Source organism: Haliotis asinina, chromosome 6 (genome assembly GCF_037392515.1).
Source record: "Haliotis asinina isolate JCU_RB_2024 chromosome 6, JCU_Hal_asi_v2, whole genome shotgun sequence".
Taxonomy (NCBI): domain Eukaryota; kingdom Metazoa; phylum Mollusca; class Gastropoda; order Lepetellida; family Haliotidae; genus Haliotis; species Haliotis asinina.
In genome coordinates, this window is record NC_090285.1 from 35,585,052 (window position 1) to 35,606,375 (window position 21,324).

General features: G+C 35.8%; 1 protein-coding gene across 4 annotated transcripts in view; it reads right to left on the minus strand.

Annotated features, from left to right (window-relative positions):
- LOC137287331 (androglobin-like) overlaps positions 1–21,324 on the minus strand; it is a 65,118-nt gene that overhangs the window by 39,311 nt on the left and 4,483 nt on the right. For all 4 annotated transcript variants that reach the window (XM_067819578.1, XM_067819580.1, XM_067819579.1 and 1 more), the window contains exons 3-10: positions 13,239–13,283; positions 11,403–11,501; positions 10,913–10,993; positions 7,921–8,130; positions 6,890–7,029; positions 6,403–6,492; positions 3,816–3,942; positions 2,474–2,600 (exon numbers count right to left, since the gene is read on the minus strand). In XM_067819578.1, coding sequence (XP_067675679.1) covers positions 2,474–2,600; positions 3,816–3,942; positions 6,403–6,492; positions 6,890–7,029; positions 7,921–8,130; positions 10,913–10,993; positions 11,403–11,501; positions 13,239–13,283 — 919 coding nt within the window. The remainder of the gene's footprint in view (positions 1–2,473; positions 2,601–3,815; positions 3,943–6,402; positions 6,493–6,889; positions 7,030–7,920; positions 8,131–10,912; positions 10,994–11,402; positions 11,502–13,238; positions 13,284–21,324) is intronic.

The following is a 21,324-nucleotide window of genomic DNA, read 5'->3' on the forward strand; positions in this document are numbered from 1 at the left end:
AGATACATAGATTATTGATGATAAAATTACAACAAAACTACATGAATTTTGTTACTTTTTCATTTGATCACGGTCATTTCAAAACGACTGTACAAAACTCACAAAACAGGTGACAGATTAACTGGTCACAGCAACAAGGTACTGTTGGTCAGACGTTGAATGGTAAAGAACTGAAATCTCACATGAACCTCAATATCTGATGTAGCAACAACTGCAGCAACAACTTCAGCAACACGTCTCCCCATTGACAAAACCAAGCATTGAATTTGCCTTTGCGACAGTTGGTTACATTCCTCATGAACAGCAAGATCATGTTCTGCAAGATTTTGAACCAGAGGTCCTCTTTGTTCTATTCTACAACCTAAAATGTCCCACACATGCTCAACTGGATTCATATCAGGGCTTCTTGCATAATCACAAACCAGATCTGTGGGGTCTCGCATTATCATGCATAAAAACCAGCCGTGTACGGAGAAGGTTGTCATCAAAATGTGGAACATTGACCTGTTGCAAGATGTCTCTTTGATGCTTAATGTCACTGAGGTTGCTCCTTACAATCACCAGAGGCAGTTTACAATCACAGGAGAAACAGCCCCATATCATCAACGGGGTACTTGTCCAAAATGTTCCTCTGTGTGTAAGCAGTGACTCTTGGTTGCCAAACAAGGGTTCTGCTATCTGACATGAAGAGTAAAAACCTACACTCATCTAGCCAATGGGCCTTTCTCCATGATGCCAAGTTCCAATTCATGCAGTCCCAGACGATGAGCTTTGTGAGCAGCTGTGAGCAGCTGTGAGCAAAGGACGTTTAACAGGCCAGCTGCTTTCAAGCAATTCTGGACGGAGGTGTGAAATTCGTCCATTGGGCAGCCATTCCCGTTTTAAGACACTACTCGGTGCAAAAGGATTACAACGCACATGTTTCAGGAGAGCCCTGCCTCCCTGTCAGATGTGCATGGAGGTCTGCCAGAACGTCTCCTGTCCTTCACATCATTTGTTTCCAGGTGCTTTTTCAAAAGGTGGCTGACCGTTGATGGATGATGACCAATTTGAACAGCAATTTGGCGTAGTGACATTCAAGCTTTTCTCATGCCAAATTATCTGTTTGGGCGATGCGGCAGGTGAAGGAGATGGAAACATATGCATTTTATCTTACAGCAATTCAGAACAAGACGGAAGTAATTCCAGCCTATAATTATTGTGGTGTTGCAATACTTTTTTCCAGATGTATATAATTCTTAACATCTGCTTTACTACAAGGATTGTTTGACCTTCAAGCTTAATTTCAAACAACGTACAATAAGCTTAACTGCCCGACTTCATTACTTTGTGATTTATTTAAGTAATCTTATGAACACACAATGCTACTAGAAAGTGGTCAAATGCCACATCTGACTTTGTGTTCTGGTGATAAGGTGCCTGACTCTGAAGGTGTGGGTTTGAATCCTGCATGAGACTCAACCCATTGAAAGTACTAGAATCTGTACTTTACTGAGAGAGTGTAATCCCAAACACAACATATTTATCTGCAGTTATAGTTCCAGAGAATAAAAACATCATGAACAGTGATATTTTATAGTGTGGGTTTGATTATTTTTCTGCTAGATAATTATTTTCCACAACTCGTTTCATATTAGGTGATTACCTAAAAATGAAATTGCACTATTACATGCCCTTACAAGTCTCATATCAGGGTGATTTTTGGATTTGTTCCAGAGATCAGAAAACTAAATAGAGACTAATAACACCACTGACTTGCCCCTGGCTAAAACCTCGGGGCCGGAAGTTTTCTAATGAAAATACTTTGTTCTGGTGGGGAACAACACATATATATGTATGTGGCATCATACACAGTGAAGAAACAGACACGTGAGTGTCACAGGTGAGTGAGTGAGGGCATGCTGTTGAAAATAAATAATTTGTTTCTTATGCTTTCAATGAACAGTAAGTGAGTTTGGCTTCATGCAGCTTCAAACGTTCAGTGAGGTCACATGTTTTCAAACGAAGAAAACTAACACGAGTTTATAAAGTATTACTTAATACACTCATTTATCTCTATGAATACATGTAAACAACTAGTTGCAGGTACAGCAAGATGTAATAAACCTGGACAAAGTGCCGTGACTATACGTCCCAATCCACCCAGCTGTCAATGGGTACCTCATAAGGATGGGAAAGCATCATTACCTCGGTGTGCCTAGTAGGCAGCAAGAATTGAATGCTCCCCTGGGAGCTGAGATTGAACATATGATGTGCCATTGTGATGGACATCTCATGATCAAGGGAAACCAAAGCATCTTTGAGCAGTTGTATTGGATATCGGCGGTATGCAAATGTTTGTGTGTATGTGTATATGTACACATGTCAAGGATGAATTCAGGGATTCAAGCATATACTGAACGGATATGCTATTCTGAATAGAAATATAAACAAGATTTTCAAAAAGAAACTCGCTCCTCCTCCGCATGTGTACCTTTGTCCTTGCCATCTTTGGCAGGCTTTTCCTTGCTGCTGCCCTTCTCCCCGGATTTCTCCTTGGATTCGGGTTTCACCTCTTTCGTGACAGCATCCTTCTCTGACTTCTCATCCTTCTGGGCCTCCTAGGTATCACAACAAACATGGTTAACATCTGGAAAACTTTCAAGCTAAAGAAAAAGTATCACCTAGTTTAATTCTCAAACACAGACAGAAAGTTAAGTGGACAGTACCCATCACATCTTGAGTGACAAAGCACCCACACCTTTTTCTGTGTTTGAGAATTAAACACTTGCTGAAAGTAATTTCTCTCCTCTCAATTGTAACTTTGATGCAGACGAACAACTTACAGTTTCATGCAAACAATTTTATACTTAAAAGAAATCTGAAATAATTTCAATTTTCAAAATGATCAATTTTGATAATGTAATTGCAGTGTGAAAATCATCTAATAGTATTTGAAAAATGCCCAAAACGTGCTTTATTAATAAAGTATCTTTAATCACGATTATTTTGAAAATGTTGTCACAAATAAATATGTCAGTCCTATTTATGTCTAACCAATCCTACTTTTGACATTAGCTCTACTTTTCTGCAGAAAAGTGGCAAATTCTGCACGGATGCTGCACAGATGTTTTTCTGCATGGTAAGGTAAATTCCGCGATTTTTTCTGCAACCTCGGAATCGCGGAATACAGGACTGACTGCTCTGTAATCTCTGCAACTGAAGCTTCTTGCAGCAAAACGGCCATGTGTAAAATATTGATGTGGTGTTTAGATGTATGTGACATAGATTATTTGAAAAAATACCAAATGCCTGGCAATACGCCTACAACCTAAAAAGATGCATCATACTGCTGGTTTGTTTTCAAATTGTGGTAAATAACATAATCAGAACTAAGATCAATTTGTTGTTGGCTAATCCCACAGGGAAAAAAACTTGATGTAAATCACTGGTACACAAAGGGTATGATAAACCATATATGCCCTACACCTTAATCATATAAATAATATCTAATATCTTATGCCACAAACACTGACCAAACCTTTAGAGAAACTAGCCAACAATGATTTGTGGGATATCAGAAGCTACGGATCAAGGCCACTGTTAATTAGAGACAAAAATAAAGATAAACACAGGCCTTATTAGTGTTATCAATACATGTTTTATTAAAATCCTTGAAACAATGACTGTCACTGTACATTCATCAATACTTGTCACATATTACCAGAGCTGTTTTCAAGTTGCTATACATCATGTCTAATCAAGGATCAAGAGAGTTCTGTAATGCCTTCTCTTACATAGTCAAACCAAAAGAAAGTGAATTCAAATACACTTACCACTGGCGTGGCAGGGTCTTTCTTGATGGTCTCCTGGGTGGCTTCTTTTTCCCAGTCCTGTTCTGGGAGCTTCCACTCTGGCAGAGCAACACGAAGCAGATCCCACACCTCACTCATATGACCATATCTGAGAGAAATATACCAACATGGCTTCTTACACTGTTCCTGGTCCAAAACATCTATGGTAATCAAAAAGGAATTGCTTCCCTGAACTGTTTTCAATTTTAGAAAATTGTGTAATGTAATGCATTAATCAGAATGCTTCAATTGTACACATATTAATATACAAGACATACTGGTTCATTTATGAAGGAACGAAACTGATTTTTCAATATTAAATGGTAAACTTGTATACAAGTTGTTTGAAATAGTTGTATACATAGATCTTTATAACAGATCATCTATCAAAGGTTTATCATTTGACTTGTTATTTAAATATCATACAAATTCAAATTATGAGTTTCACAAATCTGTCAAAATTTACACATCTTTGATGCAATAACCTGTATTTGCTAAAACTTTCTGTTTCTGTAACAAAAGAGATAGGACAGAGACATCATCCTTGCCTGACATCCCGTTTCTTACTGCCGGGGCGAGGACGAGCATCTGTTGCAGACTTGCTAGGATGCATGCTAAGCTCAAAATACTTTTCTAGCACTTGACTAGCAGTGACTACAGGTGAGGATTTAACAGCTGTAGAGGGATGGTCAGACTGCAGACATGCATCTCTGTTGGAGATGTTCAGAGACTTGGGTTGCATAAAGCTGCTGTGATGATCAGTGGTGGTGAACAGAGTGACAGAGCATTGTGACAGGCTGGTGCATTTGTTAGAGAGAGAGTCTTTTAAATGTCAGTTTCCAAATGAGCCGCTTTTAGAAGCTAAAACCCCTTTGAAGAGAAGGAAAGAACATTGCAACTTGTTTTAAACTCCATGATTGCAGGTCTCTTTTCAAACTTTATTTTATTGTATAGAAATGGTTAAAGTATATCATATTTCATAATTGCATTTTTCTACTTTCCTCCATACAAAATGCTTTCATTTGCTATTTGTTGAAACTGACATTTTATAAAAACATGATAATGGTACACATTTCATTAAACCTGAGAGAATACTTCAACAAATTCACTACAACATTAATTACTGTTTCACTTTGAAACACAGAGAAAACTAAATTAATTGGATGCAATTTTGCATTTTTCAAATACCAAATGCAGGTATCATTTTGTACTTCTCTCAGGCTTCAGAAAAACATCATAGTAGACATCCATAACCAATGTTCATGCTACATCCACCACATTATGTCACAGGATGCTGGAAATATGCCTACTGGTTGTCTACTGATCATGGAGACATTTCACATCACAAGAATATAGAACTTCAGTTATAGACTCAGAAGTTTGTTTTTTCAGCAGTCATGACAATGAAGAAGAACGTTATTTCATCAGTCCTTGCTCTCACAGTTTGCATCTGGTCATGTTTGAGGGTGTTTACTAAGCTTATGTTTTGGGGGGTTTCTTTCACCAAAACTGAAGCATTGAGAAGTGGCTAAAAAAAATCCCGCATTGAAATGATATAATAAATTACTTTAAATAGTCCTCATCTCAACTTAAAATTTTGAAGGCTGAACTATCTTCCAGCAATCTTATCTCAAATGCTATAGTTGAATATGGAATACTGTGAAAGCTGTCTAAACCAGCACTCATTTGGACTGAATAAATAATCCAGTTTAAACAGTGTGCTGGATTGTAGAGCTGATGATAAATGTACAAGTCACGAACGGGACTGTGATCTAATGCCGGTGTTGACAGCTTGCCTGATTGGACAGATGCCGATTTTGACAGCTTCCACTGTATATACAAGAAGCAAAGTGCACAGTGCCCATGCAAAATAATTCAGGGATAGACACAATAACTGGAAGAAATGTAATCAGTTTCAGCACAAGTTTGAGAAGGCGAAGTATAGTAAAACCACTTGCCAATGTTATCATTCACTTATATAGCAAATTTGAATATATTCATGAATTTCTGAGGACAGATATTGTGCTTATTTGTTTTTTCTAAGAGGAGAAAGTTTGCTTTAAAAACATTAAAAATGACATGTGAAAATACTACACCATCATGGAGTGGACACTGTCTAAACCTGCATCTGGGAACTCAAGTACTCCACTAAACAGCAAATTTGTGCCTCTAAGAAGAATTTGACAAAACTTAACGTAAATATGCTTTATCTTTGTCCTCTTATAAGGATTGTGCTGAAACTGACAAATTCTAAACCAGCACACTTTACCAGTTCTGCATGAAGTTTGTATAGCCAGTGTCCACTTTATGCTTTATCTTTGTCCTCTTATAAGGATCTTGTTTGAAACTGACAAATTCTAAACCAACACACTTTACCAGTTCTGCATGATGCTTGTTAAGCCAGTGTCCACTGTTGTTATCTAAATATCTAATTATCCTTATGCACATATGAATAGTTGTGTCTGACCCTGTGCTACTGCAGACTAAAGCCCTAGGATAGAGATGTTCCAGATGTGTTTCAGACATGCAGATGTGGGGAGCCTAGGAGAGCTGGCATAGTATTACTTACTGCAGGGGAATGGTCTCTGGAAGCCAGCCATTCAAACAGTGGACAACGCTGAAGTCTCCAAACTCGCAGCTGTTGCTGCCACCAGTGTAACTGAAAACAAGAAATCAAACTGAGAGGAATACAAACTATTTTAGACTGATCTACAAAATTGGGAAATGAGGACACATGTCAACCAAGTCAGTGAGCCCGACCACCCGATCCTGTTAGTCGCCTCTTTTGACAAACATGGACAGCTAAAAATCTTTACAGATTGGTTAAAGTTAAAAGACCAAAAACATAATTAATTGGACACTCTTTGAATGTGAAAGTCAATTAAGGTATACGGTTTCAAAATAGTGTAAAATCTGTGATGATTTAAGCTGCAGGTTCACCACAAACTAGTGGTTGACAGTCTGACAACATTCCAGATTGCTTTTAGAGTTCCTTAGAACTTCACAAAGGAAATCTAATCGGAGACCAAAATGATGATGTGAAATAAACTACTCACTCAAGAGAAGCAACTTTGATCAATGCTTTAGCTAGCAACATTGGCCAGAGCTCTTCCTGCAATGTGGTTGCTGGCAGCAACAGACGCTCCTCGCTGTCAAATGGTAGATTGTCATCCACATAGATCTTCCTCCAGCAACCCTGGAAAATAAACATAGAAATATTAAGTGAAAATTGTAAAACTAATCAAGGTTATCAATGCCATATAAGGTATCAAGATTTTTCATAGTCTGCTCAAAATGTCTAAATAATTTCTGGAAAGCAAATGTTTAAATATCATGACAGTAGGTTTCTATACTGTACCACAAAAAAGGAGTATGCTGTACAGAAATAATAAGAAATATACTGTTGACAGATAGACAAGCTATAAGCTATCACTGAAGTCATTCAATCCTCTCTTTACCACTTTACTTGTGAGTGAGTGAGTTTAGTTTTACGCCCCACTCAACAATATTCCAGCTATATGGCAGCAGTCTGTAAATAATCAACAGCATGACCTTCTATCTGTCAATTGTCAGCTTGTCAATTGACCACCTGATCCCATTAATGGCCTCTTACCACAAGCATATTTGCCTTTTGTGGCAAGTATGGGTTGCTGAGGACCTATTCTACCCCAGATCTTCACGGTTCGCCACAGAGCATACAGAGCATACAAGGCAGGGCATGACAATATCAGTCCTCAAGACCAGTATTGCTCAAAGCTGAAGGGTCCATTGAAGAGTCAATGATCATTGACTCTGAAGCTATGACAAAGCTAATGGGCATAAACATAAAAAGTATAAACCGGCACATTTTGATTCAAATTGGATGAAAACCAATGACACAGCTTTGGAAAATCTGGTATATTTTTTGGTCCAGGCCTATTAGGAAGAGTGTAGACTTTACTTTCCTCAGTTTTAAGAGTTTGTCACTATTTGCGCAAAAAAAAAGGTTTCCTCTATATTTTCTAAAAGTAATATTCAGTTTCATTTTGTTGTAGACTTAAAGACGTTTGATATATATTTTGAAGGCTACAACAAGCCCCATGCTTACCATCCAGTATAATCTGACAACGTATTTCCCATGAGAGTTATACAGTGGCATGTGGGGACCCTTCCCAGCCTTGCACAGGGCATAAATGTGTTCCCATGGCTTCCAGCTGTGACTGTCATCATCACCAGCCATCATGCTACCAGGATCCGGAGTCTTCACAGCACTCATCTCCCACAGAGCAGAAATCTGGCTGATTATGTAGCGCATTAACTGAAAAAAACAAAAGAAAATGATATTAACTCCTTCTTAAAATTCTGCATGTCAGGATAAGGTTTTGTTATATGACAAATTTTTCAACAATCTTGACAAACTCTTTGGGCGACTTTGCACGATATATGTAACAGATAATTTATGTAGCTTTATCAATCAAAACTATTGAAATATATTTTCACAACCATCACTTCTATCTAAAGGTATACATGGAAATGAGAACACATGCATGGACCTTGTGTTAGCAAAAAGTCTGGACATTCATTCCAGCAGACCATAGTATGGAGAACAGACATGCCAACAAACACTCCAGAGCATCTAGATAAGATATCCTAACAAACAGACCATAGTATGGAAAATAGACATGCTAACAAATACTCAAGAGCATTTAGATAAGATATCCTAACAAACAGATCAGGGTATGGAGAATAGACATGCTAACAAACACTCCAGAGCATCTAGATTAGACATAGTAACTAACAGACCAGAGTATGGTGATTAGACATGCAAACAAACACTCCAGAGCATCTAGATTGGACGTCTTAACCAACAGACCCTAATTAAGAAATTAAATATTCTAACAGACTGCAGTATCAAGTTTAGACAAGCTAACCAATAGACCACAACATCTGGTTTAATCACTTCAGGAAACCCAAGCACTTATAACAACCACCATTTTCCCTATAAAACTGTCTGAATAATAAATTGACCATGAACACAAACAAAGTCGATAAAGTGTTGAAAATACAATGCATCAATAATTTTCACTATCTTAAAACAGTTAATTCCAATTTTTATCAAACCAAATTCACCAACACTTGACGAGCCAAATAATTAAGAGTTTAATCAATGGCGCTCTTCATGAGAAAATGCTTTACTGAAGCTCAGATGGCCCTGACCAGAGATAATCACCCAAATTAATCCAAATCCCAGTAATACCAAACAAATGATGAAAGTAATCTTCTTATCTTTAAATTCAATTAAGCAAGAACACAGGGCTTATAAATAATCATCTTGTGACAGGTCAATACCGTTGTCAATCAGACCTCACAGCTGGCACAGATGTCTATTTCTCGTTCATTTCACCCACTACTGGGATGACATGACATTCAACTGAAGGCTTACTTTACTGCACGGGGATGTTTATTTCAGTAATTACATCAAAGGTTAATCCCTTGACAGTGAAGAACAACATCAGCTTCTTCCAGTCCTTTTCAATCCTCATAAAACCATTTCCCAGTAATCTTGTACTAACCAGATGCCACTGCACCTTGTTAAGCCAGTGAAAAAACATTCTTATTTCAGGTAATTCCACTAATGCTGTGACTTTCAAGGCGTTACTATGTGACATCGCCATGGCAATACTGGCATGCATGTTGTTTCAGCGGGTTTTTTCCCTTCAGCATGAGTTCACAGAAAGACTCATTTATTTAAGAGATAAACAACGATTAATGAACATTCAAGGGTATAAATTCTAATTTGGAAATTTCCTATTTCAGAGCACCAAAACCACAAAACAAGAAACAAACATTTCTTGCTGCTGTTAATATGGAAACCTCTGTGTAATATTCTATTGCTTCCTTTGTAACTTGTACTACAGACAATCCAGTGATCAACAGCACGAGCAGGCGGGATATGATGGCATGTCAACCTAGTCAGCAAACCTGACCATCTGATCACGGTAGTCGCCTCTTATGACAAGCGACCCGTGAAGGTCCCGGGGTAGAATAGGCCTTCAGCAACCCATGCTTGCCATAAAAGGTGACTATGCTTGTCGTAAGAGGCGACTAACAGGATCGGGTGGTCAGACTAGCTGACTTGGTTGACACATGTCATCGGTTCCCCATTGCGCAGATCGATGCTCATGTTGTTGATCACTGGATTGTCTGGTCCAGACTCGATTATTTACAGACCGTCGCCATATAGCTGGAATATTGCTAAGTGTGACGTAAAACTAAACTCACTCCCTCACTCTTATGACAAGCATCGGTTACTGAAGATCTTCACGGGTTTGAGCATTGTTGAAAACATACCACACGTTACCAATACCTTTACTTTCACTGACTAAGCACATGAACAATCAAAATGACAGACCAAGTGAAACGACAAATCTGCTGATCACGTTTTCATTCAACTTTTACTTGTAAAAACTCAAACTGAGAAAATACCCTGTAGATCGTGTTGAGTGAAAAGTTCTCAAAGTTACATCCAAGCTCATCAAAATGAAATTTCTGTGACGAATCAAAAGATCAGAACAGACAGTGAAAACCATCCTAATTACGAACAGATTATCGGCTCAAAATAATGTCTTGAATAATGATAATTACCATCCGTGTACATCACGTTTGTCATTTTTATCCTATCAAGCTGAAGAGAAAAGTTGTTTTTTTAAATTGCTCATGGCAGTTTTCATTCCCTTGATGAACGAAACATGCTACTTCTTAAGACTAGAGCATGTCACCTATTTGTCATTGTCAGTGTACCTAATTATTCCTGACAAAAGAAGCATATACCACTGGAAAAAAGTAGGGGATATTGGATTTACAAAATTGATAAAATGCAAGTGATGAAGCCAAGGAGGACACAGATGATGAAGAGACATTTAGGGAAAATGTGATAATTTATTCCATTCCTTTGGAAATGTTTCATCTGTATGGATATACATTACTTTTTCTCATGAGCACTGACATTGTCTAGCGGTATGTTCACAAACTGGGATATCCCCTACTTTTTGTTAATGGTACATTTCCATTTGTCCATAAAACACCAGTATTTGACTTACTTCACTCTCATGCAAATGCTCATTGGGTGATATGAGATCAAATCCATTGGCAATCTGTTCCTGATCAACAACAGTCAATATCTGAAAGATTTACAAAGGCAAGACTTCATTGATACAGCATGCATGAAGAATAAATCAAAAGAACTCTACTACCACAGTTTCTATTTGTTCATTAAAACACAACTAGTACATCATTACAAGACAATGCTAATTAAACCCAAATAACAAATACATGTTTATCTGCATATTCTTGAAGCTATGGTTAATGGATCTACAATTACTTTAAATTTAAATAATTACTTCCCTACACATCCCCTATGACTTGAGCTTCATTCTTCTCCCTAAATCTCAGTTATTGATGAAATCATTAAACCCACAGGACAATTAATTTTCCTGTTCATTAACTCTGTTCTAATTGAGTTCTTCATGAAAGTTCAAATTCACCAAGACCACTAAATATTCCCCAAAGACGGTCCTGAGGTAAACATACCTTATCGGCAATGAACTCGTGAGGTCTCTTCCAATGATCCACTTTGAGTGATGGCGGCATTTCAATTTTACCATCTGGGTCATCAAAGAGATGTTGTGCCTAAACCGATGACATGAAATCAACGACCCCTCTCTATGCATGACCATAACAGCCAGTTTAAAGACATTCTAATCAGTACATCAAATACAAGCCACAGACAGCGTGTCTCTTTTTCAGCAATTAATTAAATTTAATAGTTTCGAGTAAATGTTCAATAACAACACGTAAACAGTGAAACTTTCTTTATGGATTTGACAGACATGCTGTAAAGAAAGAAACTTGTATGAAAAGAGAATACAGATTAAAAAATTATGAAAACTTCAGGATCATGCTGTGTCGTGCTAGTTGCTGTTTTTCCTTCTAAATATGAAAATTTCAATATAATTTTTGCATTCTCATTACACGTTGGTGATTTATTAATCTTCTCTGTGTATGCAGTCATACAAAGCAAATAAATAAGAGTACCAAAAACATCATTATTTTCCTTAAAATATAACAGTGCTAACATATATAGTTTGCCTTCTAACAAGGATATCACTTATTAATCTTCTTTTCGCATTATGTATTATGTCTGGATGAATTCTTGTATTGATTTGTTTCCAATATGTTATACTCAGAAGTAACATCCTGACTTCAGTCTGCACATGTAAGGCATACATTTTGGCAAGAAAATACACCAGTACCTATCTGTCTTATGATGAAACTAAAATGACATTGAGCTTGGGGCTGAATCAGACAAAACATTCATGACCCATTTTAAGTATTATCTTTTCGTGTTCTCCCCACAGCTGAACAATATAACCCCCTAACATAACACAAATAGTTTTCATAAATTTCCTCTCTGATTAATTTTAATTGCCCCGTCCCCTATCCCCAACTGTTATCAAATTCACAGTTAGTGGCTGAAACTCATTGCTGGAAGAATTCCAGAAAACAACCATGAAGTTGGTTCAGAATTCATTCTTTTAGTAGGGAGATCAGGCTAATTTTGTACAAGCACTATATTCCTCAGAAGTGGACACACACTTTCAGTTCATGTATAAGTGAGTAAAAAACACTTTTCCTTTTGAATTTAAGTCCAAATCATTTCCAGATATGGATGTTTTATTGGTGCATATGGCGGCCATTTTTTTTTTGTCTCCAAGATGGCCACCACCACTCAAACAAAGCATCCATAATCATCATTGTTTGTATCAAAAGTCAACATTGTACGACTCAAGCTTGAGGAACTCTAAATATCTAATTATGACGTTTAATTGGTAATTACACAGTGACTAGTGTATGCTTTTACACAACTGTGGATGCTTTGTACAGGACTTTGCATTTATATGTAAGCAGTCAAAGGATCAAAGCTTTTATAGAGTTATAGAGTGAGAAGGTACGTTAATTTGGAGGTGTTTTCTTTAATACACCTTACTTATCCTACCTGGACCAATCAGAATCAAGTACAATGGAAGCTGTCTAAACCGGAACTCACTGGAACTAATAGTAAATAATCCAGTTTAGACAATGTGCCGTACTGTAGAGCTGATGATGAATGTGCAAGTCACAGATGGGACTGAGATTTTATGCAGGTGTAGACAACTTGCCAGATTGGACAGATGATGGTTATGACAACTTCCACTGTATTCATAGCAGTAAAGAATACATGGACTTTTAGCATAAAGTATATTTAGAATATTTACCTAGACAATTCTGCAATACCTTGGACAATATACCTCACTTGTATACAAGGAACCAGATAATGATCATTTACCTATGTGATGACCTAATCAATTGCAACAGTAAAACACTCACCGCTGTAGGAGATTTCCCTTTCTTGTCCTCTCTCCGTGCAGCCTCCTGTCACAACAAATGAAAGAAACATTGTACTTGCTGATGCAAACATAATATTGTTGAAGACAGTCCCTGTCATAACACACAGCAGCATGCAGTAGACATTGTGCCTGATGAAATCTACATGGTTTTGTGTTTCACCATAACTTCAGTGTGTGCCAAGCCATAATACTGTTCAAGAAAAACATCTTGACAAGGAGTTTCAATTTCTTTAATGTATGAAAATTATGTTAATCTAAAACATTCTTACGTTAGGCCAGACCAATTTTATTTCTTGTTTTATGGATACACCTGCCGTATTTTTCCAAGACTAAGAAAAAAACATAAAAATTAATTTTCCCGCTCCAAAAATAAAATTCTAATGTTTTTATTGGCTAAAAATGTAAAGTCACAAGAAAATACTTTCTAGATTTAGATTTTTTTACCCATATTCACTTCATAAATTGTCCAAAGTAAAATACTTTGAGTTTTTAGAAGGAATATTACTTTGAATTCTATTGTTATTTTTCTTCCTGGGTTTAGGGATTCAGAGGACAAGAATCCGCAAAACAAGAAATAAAATTGGTCTGGCCTTAGTATCACATTTATAAGTTTCAATTGTTATCTGTGCTTCATCTTGAAATTATGAAATTATCAGTTATTTCAAATTTTCAATTTGGTCTCAAAACAATCATGATTAAAATGATCAAAATTAGTGGAAGATCACTTAATTCTGTCTACATACTAAATGTGTGCATGCTTTCAATGCATTGCTCTAACACTTCAGAGTGTGTGAGCACTGACATTATTCTTGCAGTGACAGCTGTCAATGACACATGCTTCAGTTTCGTTACTATGTTGAAAATCAAACCTGCATTTTATGTGCAGTAAATATATACACTTATCGTTCCCATAATTTTGTCTACTTACACAAGTATCTCGTTAACAACCTCATCATGCTCACGAAATACAAAAATATGAACTTCACACAAATGAATTAATCTTGTAACCCTAATAGCCTAAGAAGAAATTCAAGTCACGGAAACAGTTTTTACAGAACTGAAAAAACATCTGTCAGATTGATGGTATGGGAAATCAGCATTTGTTCAGGAACTCACGTGGCGTAATTGACATGATATAAATATACCTGTTATCCAATCAATGTACCTGCATACTGCTGGAACAGTATGACATAACGATTACAGGAGACATGATCTGTATGGTCTTGTTTTCTTTAGAAACAGTAATACTCCAAACATCTTGCCTATCTCAGGAATTTCAGAATGAAATAAATATTTAGGATAAATTGATTCTACTAAGAAAATATTTCGAATTCATCATGGGCTACTTCGGATTCTGGATCAAGTTCTTTAAGAGTGGTAAAACCTGATGGTTTTCATTTTGCATATGGGCAGCCATTGGCAGTTGGAGAAGTAAGGCTGGGTGCATTTCACAATTTGAATAATCCAAACGAAAATACAAACTACTGATAGAAAAATGGATATTCAAGATCAGCTTCACATTTGTCGAAATATACACATGAAAACCATCGACTCATGTGTTGCTGGACTAAATCAGTGAAAATATTATGGCTGGTTATCAATACAGATTATGTAAATTAGCAACCCCTAACTTAAAATATTGCATGATTATCGATAAATATCACATAATTAACTTTGATATCAAATTGCATACCACGTCTGAAAGAAATTAATACATGTACATGAATATACTGAACAGTAAAAAATATGCGAGCATCGAAAAAATAAAATCTCATAAAACTATGTGTTCATATTTATGTCTTCTATTTAAAAACTTCAAAAACAAAAAAAAAAATTAACAATACAGTTGCAGGGTAAACCAGAAATGGGCTTCAAACCTGAATCTTTGATGCAACAAACAAACGTTTTAACCACTCGGCTAAGCCAATGTCCCTCTAAATGTTTGAGGTGTTAGACATAATATGTCTCTGAGCATATGTTATCATATGGACTAAATGCTGAAAATATTAGAATAAACAGATTGATAAACTTACAAATCTATTTTCATGCACTATCCTTACCGTAATTGATGATAAATAACATTAAACCATTCACACAGTTATACTACCATCCTTGAAAGTGTTTCTTATCGGGTTGTTTTGAGGAAAAATAAGGAAAATGATTCTAGCTATTACACCTTGACTCAAATTACCACTACCCTTGGCTGTTAGTCCATGGTCTGTGTCCGAGGTACAAAGCTATATTGTGAAACGAAAATTCAACATCCTATTGTGAAACATTGTCCATGTTTATTCAGTAATAAATTAATTATGGAGGCTGTGTCAGGTGATCAGCAAGAGACACCAATCTCTGTTTCAATGTTTAGACAAAACGATTTCCGTGTATACAAATTATCGGTAATGTTTTTCATTTACATCCTTCTTCAAACCTACAACAAAGGGTGTTTTTTTGTCTATTCTTTTATCCATCTAAACTTAAAGGTTCTGCTTTTGAACCTACTGAGCTTTGCAGAGACCTAACTTTCATTGTCTGAGGCTGGTTATCAATTCTTATTTTTCGTCTGACAATCTTCCAGGAACAGGTGTATTTTCTTCTTGAAAGGATTACCAAAAGACTTTCTTGTAGCCAGAAAAGAACTTCCTTGAGGTCTTTCAACATTTTTCATTCAATTATTCTGATAATTATCAATTATAAAGTAGATACAACTAAACATTCTTGACATACACAAACAACTAAACAATGATCAAACAAGGAACATATTACACACTAATGCCAATAACTATCACTGAAACTACATTGTCAGTACTCACAAAAAAACTTGATATCTTCAAGTTGTCACTCAGTCTTGTGCAGACTAAACTACAGTGCATTGAATCTGGGATGCAATTTTTAGAATTAAATCATCGTCCAAAGTAGTACCTAATCAGCAACGATAATGGCCACCAAAGCGTCTGTTTTTCTTCTAATTAGTATGCTGCTGATACAAAGTAAACAAAAATGCAAACCTGGATGACATATGAAGTCACTGTAATATCATACCTAACTACTGTACTATTTACTAGCCATTAATATCAGTTGCTGATGCAAACCCATGATGTACCTTTTCTTAAATTTTTCTTAAATTTTGATTACAGTCTGTCAGAACTGGGAAGGGGCACTTGGGTTCCCAAAGACAACAATATATGGATGAACATCTTCTTTGTTATAGTGAGAGTGATGTTTCCATGTAGGATCTAACAGTGTTATCAAGCAAGTGATGGTGATGAACAACTTCCTTGTTATAGTGACAGTGATGTTTCCATGTAGGATCTGACAGACTGTGCTATCAAGTAAGTGATGGTGATGAAGAGTGATGTTTCCATGTAGGATCTAACAGACTGTGCTATCAAGTAAGTGATGGTGATGAACAACTTCCCTGTCATAGTGAGGGTGATGTTTCCATGTTATGATCTGACAGTGCTATCAAGCAAGAGATGGTGATGATGAATGATGTTTCCATGTAGGATCTAACAGTGTTATCAAGCAAGTGATGGTGATGAAGAGTGATGTTTCCATGTAGGATCTAACAGACTGTGCTATCAAGTAAGTGATGGTGATGAACACCTTCTCTGTCATAGTGAGGGTGATGTTTCCATGTTATGATCCAACAGTGCTATCTAGAAAGTTACCATGATGAACAACTTCTCTGTTATAGTGAGAGTAATGTTTCCACATAGTTTTGAACACTGTGATCACTAATGAAACTGTCAAGTGTAATAAAGAAGATATTTATCCAGATATTGTTATCCTTTCTTACTAGAGCTCCAACTTCTAATTATGCTCCTGAAAGTAGTCATCCAGATAATGCCAAGGACCGATGTGGTACCCTAAGGCTTCCTGTCAAAAATCAAATACGTTTACCGTTCATCAATAATAAGAGAGTATGGTTTTATGCCAATGTTTAGCAATGTTCCAACAATATCACAGCAAGGGACTCCACAAATGTGCGTCACACACTGTATCCATGAGGGGTATCAAACCCAAGAAGTCGGTGTGAGAACCACTAAGCTACCCTGCTGCCCCTGTTATAATGTATCATGTAACATACCAGACTGCAATTCATTAATGTATTATATTACTTAAAAGTTTATTCAGTATTTGTCCTGACTTCTGCATTATAAGAATAAAATAATTATAAAACAAAATTGTCTAAACAGATCTGAAGAAACACCCATGTAACTTACCAGACTGAAAATAATATTAAATGTAGTTTTTCAGTTAAAGTGATATTTTGTGCTTGGCCTGGACCCCGTTTCACAAAACTCTCGTAAGCCTAAGATCTCGTAACTTTTCTTGCTGCATTCGTACCTCCTATGTTATAGTATAGGAGATCTTAGGAAGGGCTTGCGAAAGTTTTGTGAAACGGACCCTAGACTCATATGCCAAACAAATAAAATAATAACAGAATAAAAATTTCTCAAGAGAAATGAAGAAACACTGCAGTCATATTTGACATGAAGTCTACAACAAAACCTTTCCAGTCTTCCCTGAGATAAAATCCCCTTCCTGTGTAACGTCTCCGCAAGAAGCCTTTTCATGTCACAGGAGGCAATGAAAAGAGATGGTTTGCCAGAATGATAATGTTAATTGCATATTACTTTAACAGATGACCATTTAATTACCAGAGCTGTTATAATTCTCTTGTGTTCAAACTGTATAATGAATTTAATCCATTATTTGATTCATAATTTATTATTCAATATTCATCACCAGAACTGAATATTCATGATTTTTTGTATTGCGGTAAATGCAATGACATCTGACACCTGAGATTAAAATCTGTCCATAAGTGAAGACAAATTAACCCAAAATATAAGACTTATGATTTCATGCATGTATTAAGCAAACTGAAGTCAGTGAGTGAGTGAGTAAGTGAGTTTAGTTTCACACCGCCTTTATGCAATATTTCAGGCAATATTTTTAAACCAAGCAGGATCATAGTCAATACTCTCATATATACTGAACAGAAAAAGAAACACAAATTTTGAAAAAATGAAATTTGATAAAAGTAAGAATTCATGTTTATGTCTTCTTTAAAAACTTTACAAAAAATACTGAACAACATTTGTTTATGTTCAGTATATTTGATTTCATTGTCATGTCGTCACTGGTCTTTACTGTGATGAATAAACACAATAATCAAATCGAAAAGAATTATTTGGTTATTGTTTTACAGAATATTAAAACAAAACTTTTCACTTGTTGTTTTTGTTATTCAATATTCATATTCCCTATGCAATATTTGGGATATGTATTATATTATTATATTAATAATTCATTGCAGAACTATTAATGACCAAAAAATGCCATTAGGTGACTAAAGCAATTAATCGGAACAATGTCTTTAAATAGGAGGGATAACTTTGTGCTTGGGTTTGTGACTTACAACATTTTTTCATGACATCAACAGGATAAAACATAATGAGAATTACCTGGCTTCTTTCACTGTTAGGAAATTAGGTACTTACTTAGCCTATTTAAACTGGATTCATTTTAACAAGGAAATAAAGCTCAAAGATAAATAATGATGCATTCTTGACATAAAATAATCTGAAAATTACTTGGGAAATTGAAAAATGCTTTTAACTTCTAGAATTACAAATAATACGATATTTTAATGGCCATAAAGACATATCAAGTTTATCTTTCACTAAATGACATCCTAATGGGCCAAGAACATATCTCAGCCCTGAGAGATAATACTTTAAAAGTTGCTTTTTTCCTAAGGCTAATTATAATGACAAAACATTTTATCTTAAATATTTTTTTCCACATTTTTTGCATTCACATGCATATTCCACATCTACAGACACCTAGAACACATATATTCAGTAATAATGATAATAGACACAGATCTTTGATAAAAAAATATTAAATGAATCCTATTTAAAATTTCTATTAAATTAATTGGATCCTATATACATTTTTTAACATAATTTATCAGTGGCCAAAAAGAAGATGACGAAATGCACATTATTTCTCATTCCAAAATATATGCTTTCATAAAAACTCATTACATATTTTTAGATATTGATTATTAACCGTCTTTGAAATGAAACTAAAAATATTCATCCCAAAATACAACTCATCGATCAGTGACATGCAGTTAAGACACAAAGTATAAGAATACTGTACAATCTATTCTGGGTCGTCAATTTCCACCCATCACTGTACTATACATTTAGCCAGGGCTCGATTAACCTTGGTCAAAATGACTTAGTCATTGGTTAGACAATAGGTAATTTATTGCTCCATTCTGGAGTTCAGGTTGTCAAGGAAACCCAAAAGATGAGCTGTAGGTTTACCTGGCACTTTAGTAATAACAAGTGGTCAATACCTGGACTGGTCAATATGAGATGGGCATCTGCTTGAAGGGTTTAAGGGCAGAAAACAAGTCCATTAGTCCTCATCACTTTGCATAGCCTTCATTGAGGATCTGTTCAATGGCAAATTACTCTAAGGATCGCACAACAATTATAATGGTAGCGTGTGTGAAGCCTTGCTACTAATTATTCCACCTTATGCAAATCAATATCTTTTGACAAATTGTGTAGAAATGAAATGTCATCATGTCATAAATCATTTGGGACATGTGGTAGAGTGAAGTTTTAACTTGACAACATAAAAGGATAAATTATTCATCAGCTGCAAGAAAAAAAATTCATAATGTCTGTCCAACTGTATTTGTGAGAGTGAGAAAGTATGGATTTAAACTGCTTTTAACAATACTTTTGCAACATCACAGCCTGGGATACCAGAAATGAGCTTCACACATTGCACCCATGTGGGGAAATGAACCCCGGTTTTCAGTGTGACAAGTGAATGCTCTAACCGCTAAGCTACCCCACTGCCCGTTTGTTTGTGAGAGAGTGTGTGGTGCGGCAGCATGGTGCCTGATTCTAATCATGCAAATGCATTCCTTCCATGCTTCGAATTCACAGTCTATTTCCACTCAAACTACACTGTGCCACTCTTGCTTGATACCAAATTTCAGTTACCTCTTCTTCCTCTATCTGTTCAATTGCTGGCAGCAATCCATCATTTAGTGTCTAGCAAAGATTTAGATTGTAAAGAAAAAAGCAATGCTTTAGATAAAAAATCCATGAAACAAGCTAAGCTTTACTAAAACCAACAGCAGCATTAAATATTGGTACAAGCTTGTGCATTAGTATATTATCACCATATCACTGTTTCACCATGTTAATGATAGTATATGAAGAAAAAACACTTAATTGTTATTTTGCCGTGCTGACAAAGTATGTATTTTCTGAAAGTTCAACCACTTATTGAAACATGAAAAGATAAAACAAGGAACCAATCAGCATTACAATTGCAAAAAAAATATAAAGTTAAATTCTGAAGACATATACATGTAGGTGTGATTTTTTCATGATCTAAAAACCTTTATGTTGGCAATCTGTCAGAGACATTAAGATTTATACTAAAATATAACTACTGTCCTCTATGAAACATTTCAATACTAATGTTCGCCAAATAAACACCCAAATCCTTTGTTTCCAATTCATAGTCATTAGAATCAGAGGGCAGTACATAATAAATGGGAATTGTCATGATTTAAAAAACAACACCCAGACAGAAGACCTAGGGCCCCAAGGTTCAAATACTAATAAGGGACTTGTTAGAAAGCTAGGGCTCAATTACACAACCTAATTTCTTATATTAATGATCATCATATGCATAGGTGGCGAAATACAATAAAACATAATCCATTCCTAATATTAAGAGATTGTAATGTCCGCAATTTCCAATGTCTGGTTTTGAAAGGAAGCCTCTCAGTGTTTCAGCTCTTTTGATGATCACACTTGATATGTCATTGTTTGGAAATTTTAACATCAATGCATTTTTTTTAAGTATCTAAGTATGAATACACATTGATTTGTATTTCAATATTTACAAAACAAAAATTATTAGTGAAAAGTTAAAGGAAGATATAGGCGGAATGACCTTATAAATGTGTAATCTTGAATTTTCATGCTTTTCATTGTCCAACATCAACATGTTGATTT